Source organism: Cyanistes caeruleus, chromosome 9 (genome assembly GCF_971803275.1).
Source record: "Cyanistes caeruleus chromosome 9, bCyaCae1.hap1.1, whole genome shotgun sequence".
Taxonomy (NCBI): Eukaryota; Metazoa; Chordata; class Aves; order Passeriformes; family Paridae; genus Cyanistes; species Cyanistes caeruleus.
The window spans coordinates 18,718,066-18,726,708 of NC_141709.1; the positions used below are offsets into that span (position 1 = coordinate 18,718,066).

Sequence of the window (8,643 nt, forward strand, 5' to 3'; positions counted from 1 at the left end):
CGGTTACTCCGAGCTACAATATATTTTCGCCTGGATTAGACGGCGAGTCTGTTGGCACAGTGTAAATGTCAAGCAGCAGCTTTTAATAAAGGGATGTTCAGACTGTTAAATTTCACAGTACAACGGGCTCGGCCCCTCCCGGCCCCCTTCAGCCCCCCCTCCCTCCGAGCTGCGGTGCTGCCAGTGAGCCAGCACGACTGCGCACCAAAATTCGAGTAGGAAGGAACCTATCCCGGGCCCGAAATGATGCGCCATGCCACCCCCGAGCTGTTTGGCGGAGGGACCCCCAGAGCCCCGCACCCCGCTCCTCGGGGTCCCCCTCGCTGGGGCGGGCTTCCCGTGGTGCCAGAGCCTGGGGCCGGCCCGTCGTGCCTCGGCCAGGACCGCCCCCCGGGCAAGGACCGGCGTCAAACCAGCACATGATACCCCGTCCCTGCCGCTCGCTGCCCCCAGCCTCCATCGGGCCATTGATTAGCGCTCTAAGTGCCGCTCTAATTAGCTGCCTGCTAATTAACGAGCGGGGCCCTGTCCGACTCCTCTGAGTGGCACCTTCGCTCATCGCTTTGATTCGGCTGTTGCTGAATTATGGGAGGGGGAGCTCCGTGGCTTTGCCCGCGGTCAGACGGGTGGGATAGATGGGAAAGGGGGGTCACCCAGCCGGGGGCTTAGGGGACACGGGGCTGTCATGATCCACCCCCGGCCTCAACAAGTACAGCGGGCCAAGCGCTGGTCACCTCGCCCGCAGAGGGTGCCGGCAGGAGCTGGAAGGCCTTTTGCGTCAGGTGCCCCGCTTAGGGCTGATCAGCGCCCTGGGAATCCGACCGGACCGACGGTGAGCGCGCAGGGGCAGGCCAGGCTGAGGAGCACCGGGCACAGCGGGGCCCGGCCGGGAGCAGAGCGGCGGCCCCGGCCGCGGCGGGACTCGCCGCCGCTTTCCCCTAAATATTTCTGCACAATGGAGGCGAGGATTAAAAAATAAGAGGAAGGAAATGAAAGGTGTTCACTCTTCAGGAACACGACTTTAAGCTCTAAATCCCGATTCCGGGACGGAGAAGTGTATTGTGAGTTAAAGGATTATGTTAGTGTAACATATTACCCTGGATCCCGCATTCCCCCAGGGACAATTAGGACATAGTTTTGGTAAATTGCAAACCAAGACAGCAAGATAAACACAGGCGCCGCGGGCTGCTTCCCTGTTGCAGAAAACCTGCCTGTGCGCTTGCAGCTATTTAAATATTTTTCCTTTTCTCCCGTTCTTCCAGTTTACTCCTCAGTGTCACCTCTTTTTCTGACCCCTTTTTTTCTCCCCGTTCCTTCAAAAGTCCCGATCTGTAGGAACGTGCCCATGCGAGGTCATCCGGCCATGCTGCCAACCTTGTTCGCACCGGGGCTGCCGCGGCCACGTTGCCTCCGGGCCCGTCCGCGCTGGACGCCCGTCGGGGACAACGGGGGCGGCCGCCACCGCCGCCCAGCGGACACGGGCGGCCCTACACCTCCTTCGGGCCCTCTGCCTCCGCTCCCTCACCGGCCTCCGGGCTCAGCACCGGTGCCGAAAGCCCGGCGGCAAACCGTGCAACCTGCTGTCCCCGGCTGCCCGCGGGGTTGCTGACGGCGATGCGCGCCCCTTGGGATGGAGCGGGAGATGTTCGGTGGCAACGGGCTGCCCGTGGGCCGGCTTTCCTGACGCTGAAAAGGCTTCTCTGAAGTGCGGCAGTGAGGTCGGGACCCGGAGAGGACCGGTGATCTTCGGGTAGGGGCACCGGTGACCAGTGCGAATCCCAGGGAAGCACCTGGAATTTACTGGCGAGGACACAAACTCCTCGCCCCCCTCCTCACGAGGGAAGGCAGGCCCCAAGCCGTCGGAAGCGGAGCAGAAGGCCTCGACACTCTACACACCGGCATCTCTCGTGTCGGTGCGCGGCTTGTCATCCCGCACCGCTGTCCCGGGGCTGCTGTCTCACATCGGATCCCAACATCCGCAACGAGTTACCGGCTGAGCGTGGGCCCTTCTGCTCCTAGTGCTTCCCGTGCGCTCCCGGCACCCTTCCGTCCCTCTGAGCAGGACTGTGTACCCAGCAAACAAAACGCGGTGGGGGCGCACCCGCCTTGCCGCCACACCCGCACAGCAGCACTGTGCAGGGCCGGACCGGGCACTCCCGGTTACGGGGCACGCAGGACGATGAGCAGGTTTTAAAGGGACTTTCGTGCCGTCCATCCGCGCTGCTTGCTCCAGGCTGACGGTGGACACCCATCACCGGGCCAGCCGTCGCATGCGGAGCGGGGGTGCCAGCGGCCCCCCACACAAGGCAGTACCTGGTGCCGTCGCTGCACACCAGCCCCCCCGCCCCCCACAAAGCCCTCTTGCAGTCATCCTGCCCTAACCCTTTCCTGCTCCCCCACTCTTGCGTCCCCTTCGTTCCCCCGTGGCCCCGAGGTCTGCGGTCTCGGATGATGTTTTTGGGGCTGGTCGGGTCTAGGGGCTACTGCAGGCCGGGAGGGGGGATGTCGGGCTGCGCTCCATAGGACCCTGAAAACTGTAATTACTACTAAAATAAAACTCGGAGAACTCTAAATCATTCATTATCACCTTTATAATTACTCTTCTAATTAGCTTGACACGCCGCTTCTTCAGGAGTAATACGTCGTCTTGTCACTGGCACTTCCCATTATTCTGACATTCAGCCGGGGAACCGTCCCGGGAACACCGGGTGATACTCTCCGGGGAATCCGATCCGGCGACCCGGGAATCGAGGCCCGACGGGGCGGCGGCGGCGGGGACGGGCCCGGGAGGGGAGCGGGGCCGCCCCCCCGCATCCCGCGTCCGTCCCCGCCGCCGCCGCCGATTGGCTGCGGCCCGCGCTGCGTCAGCCCCTCTCGGGCCTCCGCCAATGGGGGCGGGCGGCGGCGGCGGCAAAAGCCCGGGTTTATAATAAACGGCGGGGGGGCCGCGGCGGCTGTGACGTCACGGGGGGAGTCGCCGCCGCCGAGAGGAGCTCGGTGGGCACGGGCGGGCGCGCCGCAGTGGCCGGTGTCCGCCCCGCTCCGCGCCCGCAACTTCCCGCAACAAAGTTGGTTAGCGGCGAACCGGCCCGGCGGCGATGTGGGGCTCGGCGGGGGCCCCGAGTTAGTGTCGACCGCGCCGCCGGTGCGCGGGTTGGGGTAACCCGGTTCCGCCCCCCCATCCCTTCTCCTCCGCCCCGGTGAGAGACCCCCGCGGCCGCCCACTGGGATGCGGACGCGGCGCTGAGCGTTTCGCCATGGAGGGGCCGAGCGGGTCCAGCTTCGGGATAGATACGATCCTGTCGGGTGGCAGCACCGGCAGCCCCGGAGTCATGAACGGAGATTTTCGCCCCCACGGCGACGGCCGGCCGGCGGATTTTAGGAGCCAGGCCACGCCGTCCCCCTGCTCGGAAATCGACACGGTGGGGACGGCGCCCTCATCGCCCATCTCGGTGAGCATGGAGCACCCCGAGCCGCACCTGGGGGTGGCGGAAAGCCTCCCGCCGCCGCCGCACCACCTCCACCTCGGCCCACACCCGCCGCCGCCGCCGCCGCCGAGTTTGCAGCCGTCGCCCCCGCAGCCACCGCCGCCACAGCTGGGCTCGGCCAGCTCCGGCCCCAGGACTTCCACCTCTTCTTTTTTAATTAAGGACATTTTGGGCGACAGCAAACCGCTAGCGGCGTGTGCACCTTACAGTACCAGCGTCCCCTCTCCCCACCACACTCCCAAGCAGGAGGGCGGCGCGGCCCCGGAGAGCTTCAGGCCCAAACTCGAGCAGGAGGACGGTAAAGCCAAGCTGGACAAGCGCGACGACTCGCAGGGGGACATCAAATGCCACGGTGAGTACGGCCCGGGCCGGCTCCGCACCGGCTCGGCCGCCGGTGCAGCTGGGGCCGCTCGGCCTCATTGCTGAAACGAAAATCGGGGAGAAAATCTGCGCTAGGAGCGCTCACTCTGCCGGGGCCGCTCAGTGATCCTCGCTGCCGTGAGGATAAGGTCGGTAGGAAATCAAATTAAATCAAAGAGCTTTTCTTTTTTTTTTTTTTTTTTTTCCAATCTGTTAGCCTTTTCTCTTTTTTAATTTTTTTTTTAAATTTTTTTTAATTTGGCTTCCCCGTTTTTAAGGAAATAGCCCGAGCAGTGGGATCGCATGGGAAATCAGACTGTATTTATTTTTAATGCAAATGCACATAAATGATTCCCCGGCTTTCTAAGAACCGGCGGCTCAGCTGCAGTTAGTGCATTCAGCCTTTTCATTTTTGTTCATTCGCTCTAAAATTAAGATAAAAAATTCTACTAGCCTAGCAGTTAATACCAAATAAGCGAAAAAAAAAAAAAACCCCAACCAAAAAAAAAACCCCAAAACCCAAATCAACCCACCCAACTTTTAATTAAAAATAAAATAATAATAACAACAACAACTCGGCCCGCGCTTGGCGTAGGGAGGTGAGAGGGCTTTGTGCGTTTGGCAAAAACCTCGCGTTTTTCCTGCGCCGGGATAGAAGGTTTATTTCTCCATCTTCAAAAAAAAATTTATTTTTTTTTTTTCAATTAAGGATTTCGTGCTGATGGGGAAGCCCCGCCGTGCGGGATTCGGAAGTGAAAATAGCGATGTGTGCGTGGGAAGGGGAAGGGAGGAAAAGAGTGAGGAAAGGCAAGCAGGGAGAGGGGGTATTTTCCCTGCGGTGTCGGTGGAGCTGTCCTCCCCGCAGGCAGCCCGGTGCAGCCGAGAGGCAACAGGACAAATTTTGCTCAATTGAGCTATTTTCGCTAGGCTCAGAGCGGCGCGGTGCCCGCGAGTACAGCTCATTTTGCTCTTTTAACATTAGCATACGAGTGCCCAAACCAGATGTACAGTCTGGTCTGGCCATTTTTGTGCGCACCAACCTCCCCAGTGGGTCAATTAGGGAGATTATTGTTCTTCCTGCGGGGAAGATCAAGGAGCGCCACAAACTGGGGCCCGAGTGGAGCCGGATTGACAGATCGATTTCCCGGCGTTTCGGGCCGGGGGGAGAGGGCGAGAAAATAACGAAAGCCCTGTAGTTGGGAAACGGAGAGTGGGAATCCCGCTGTTCCCCGGACGGGCTCGCCGGCACCACCACTGACCGTTCCCCCCGTGCCCCGGAGAAGTCCCCGGGGAGGGGGCGGCCGGGCCCGGTAACCGGGGCGGGGCGGGGGCCGAGCCGGTGTCCCGCCGGTCCTCACCGCTCTTGGGTTCACTCACAGGGACAAAGGAGGAGGGCGATCGGGAGATCAGCAGCAGCCGGGACAGCCCGCCAGTGCGGGCCAAGAAGCCTCGGAAGGCACGAACAGCTTTCTCCGACCATCAGCTCAACCAGCTGGAGCGCAGCTTCGAGCGGCAGAAGTACCTGAGCGTGCAAGACCGCATGGACTTGGCCGCCGCCCTCAACCTCACCGACACCCAGGTCAAAACCTGGTACCAGAACCGGAGGTAAGGCGGGCCCCGTCAGGGTGCCCAGGATCTCCCCGGAGAGCCGGGGACGGGCTTGCGCCTCTGGGTTTCTGCCGCGGGAGCCCGGGGTGGTGCGGGGAGCTGCCGACTGCTGCCCCGCGCCCTCCCCGGCAATGGGCTGGGGGGTCCGGCCCCTGTCAACGCTGCCGGAATTTTCTGTCTCATTACATACGGTTGCAGCCACCCTAATTCTGTCGCAAACCATTAGTGTCAGTGCGTTGCGATCTAACCGTGCACCGCGGTTATTAATTTGGCCGGAGTCGCCGTGTGCATGTGTCGGGGGGTGCGGGGCTCGGAGGGAAAACCGGGCAGAGCAGGAAAGATCGCACCGTGTGCGGGCCCACGGGGACAGTGCGCTCCGTCGGGGCCGCGCAGGGGATGGATGGGCTCGGAGAAGCCGGGAAAGCGGGTCCGGGTGCCCATCGCGGCGCCCGCCCTGCAGCCTCTCGCTCCCCCCGGCAGGACGAAGTGGAAGCGACAGACGGCGGTGGGCCTGGAGCTGCTGGCCGAGGCCGGGAACTACTCAGCGCTGCAGCGGATGTTCCCCTCGCCCTATTTCTATCACCCCAGCCTGCTGGGCAGCATGGACAGCACGACGGCGGCTGCGGCGGCCGCAGCCATGTACAGCAGCATGTACCGGACTCCCCCCGCGCCGCACCCCCAGCTCCAGCGGCCGCTGGTGCCGCGGGTGCTGATCCACGGGCTGGGGCCCGGCGGGCAGCCGGCCCTCAACCCCCTGGCCAACCCCATGCCCGGCACCCCGCACCCCCGGTGAAACGGCACCGCGGTCCCCGCAACGAGCCCTTCCCCTCCCCGTCCCCAAACAAGCCCCAGCACCGCAGAGGAGGAAGCGAGGGGAAGCCGAGGGGCAGGAGCTTCTGCAGGCAGTCACCGGCCACCGAGGGAGGCGATCAGTCAGAGCAGGGACTCTTGAACCGTGAACCCAGAGCCAAGCCCGTAAGTGAAACGACCACACGCGGGGGAAGGCGGGCAGAGCCGCGGGGCGACCCGCCGACCTCGGCTACTGCGAGGCAGGACTTGGAGCTCGGAGAGAGAGTTACTGAGGGGGTGGAGGAGGAGGAGAGGGAGAGGGAGCCCGAGCCCGAGCCCGCCGGAGAGACTGACGGCTGCGGAGGACAGAGGGAATGAGAGCGCCTCGACCCCCGACCGGCGGAGAAGACCGGGGGAACGGAGAACTTTGCACTGATTTTTCTCATTACCTTTTTTTTTTTTTTCTTTTTCTTATTGAAAAGTGGCATGCTCCCTAATGCGAACAGAATTGTACAGACCGAGTGCTGAGTGCTATATCATATTTATTATATGTCGTCCAAAAAAGGAGAAAAAAAAATTCACTTCTATACGTTAGTTTAAAACGAACGAATGTGGTTCTTCCCTATCCCTTTTCATGTCTTTTTGGATTCAGTAAAATAAATGCTTAGAAGACAAAATATAGATATTTTTTTTTTTTTTTTGTGACAGAAAAATCACAGGGAAAAAAAAAAAAAGAAATAAACTTTATCTTTTTTTAACAAACGCGAAAATTCAAGGTAGCTAATTTCCCCGTGACGAGAACTAAAGAAATTTGGAGTAGAAAAGGCAGATGCCACTTTTTTATTTTGAATATTATAGTGAATATATTTTGAATTTTAGGCTTATTGTTTCTTAACAGGCGCTGTTTTTCCCCATCTGTATTTTAAAGGAAAATCAAATCCGCCGCAGGTTTTGAGCTCCTTGCTGTTATTTTAAGCACCTGGGCAGGGCCGTAGCGGGTAGTGGCTCCGGCCCCTTGGGGACGGGTGCGACGGGGCCGTGCAGAGCTTGGGGACGTGGCCCCGGCCCCGCAGCCGTCTCCGCACGGAGCTGGGACAGGCAGCGAGCGCCGGCGGCCGGGGTGAGTAACGAGGGGAAACAGGCAGGGAGGGCGGAGGGGTCCCGGCGGACACGAAGCTCCCGGGTCCCGCTGGCCTTTGAACTTTATTTTGCTGTGTGTGCCCGTTTCCCTCCCCACCCCTTCCCTTGGCAGCTTCCCTGCCGAGCGCCTCCTTTCCCCGTGCCGGTGTGGGCCGCCCGGCCGTCCCGCGGGGGCAGAGGGGGAGCGGGTCGGGGCTGGGGGCTGTGACCCTCCTCTGGACTCCGGGGACGCCTCTGTCCCCAGCCTTTGGAGGTGAGCACCCCCCTGCGAAATTAGAAAGTTATACAGCAATTACCTATAAAACATTCATAAAGTCCCATATTAGCCTCTCCTCTGAGGGTTTGGCGCTTTTTTTTTTTAAATTTTTTTTCCCTCTCTATTTTTGCTGGTGGGTCCCCTTTCTTTTAAGATAGAAGGGAAAAAAAAAAAAAAAAAGAAAAGAAAAGAAAAAAAAACCCAAAAAAACGAAAAAGGAAAAGAGAAGCCTCCGGGCACGTTTATTTGGGCTTTGCTAATTAGCGAGCGGCTTGCTGATTTCTGTGCTAATAAATTCGCGTTAAAACCATATTGACCTTTGCCTTGATCTAACAAAAGGGGAGCGGGTCGGGAACGCCCACTTCGGTTTTTGCCCGTGTTGCGGCGGCTGCTGAGTATTCCCTGTTCGCGCCGTGGCCCCCAAATACCCCCCAGAGGAAGGAAGCGGCAGCAGGTCCCCGAGTGGCCACGGCAGTGCCCCGCATCGCCGCCGAGGTTTGCTCGGGAAACCCGTCCTGTGCGGGCTGGGGAAGGAGGTAGGAAATTTGGGCTCGTTAGGGCCTTTTCCTTACACTAAGCAACCAATCTTTCCGAAAGGAGAAGATCCAGCCGGAAAAGCTAGTCACAACTCATTGTTCTCGATGGCTCGGTTTTGGCTGCGTAAACTCGCTGAAAAGTAACGAGAACAAGGAAGGAAAGTTCATGCAGAATAGATAAGTGCCCCCCTCACGAGTAGGGCCTGCCGAGGGGTGCCCAGCGGCACAGGGAGCTCGCGGTGCTTTGGGAACGGCAGTGGACAGGAAGGAGAGGACTGAGGCGGGGCTGGGGGGCTGCCGGGGCCGTGCAGGACGGTGTCTAAACCTGGAGTGCCGGAGGAGGGGGGCGAGGAACCGCCACCTCCCCTGAAATGTATTTCCAGACCCAACTGAAAAGTGCTTGTAAACGGGAGGAGGTTTGGGGCAAGAATTGCTCTTTCACTCTTCTTTCCCAGTGTGGGAAGCA

At 60.1% G+C, this 8,643-nt stretch overlaps 1 protein-coding gene across 1 annotated transcript; it reads left to right on the top strand.

Annotated features, from left to right (window-relative positions):
* Positions 1-2,920: 2,920 nt before the first annotated feature.
* BARHL2 (BarH like homeobox 2) lies at positions 2,921-7,007 on the top strand. The gene is made up of 3 exons (XM_086902251.1): positions 2,921-3,840; positions 5,228-5,453; positions 5,937-7,007. Exons 1-3 carry the CDS (start codon positions 3,258-3,260, stop codon positions 6,247-6,249), a joined length of 1,122 nt encoding a protein of 373 aa, XP_086758377.1. The 5' UTR covers positions 2,921-3,257; the 3' UTR covers positions 6,250-7,007.
* Positions 7,008-8,643: the final 1,636 nt, after the last annotated feature.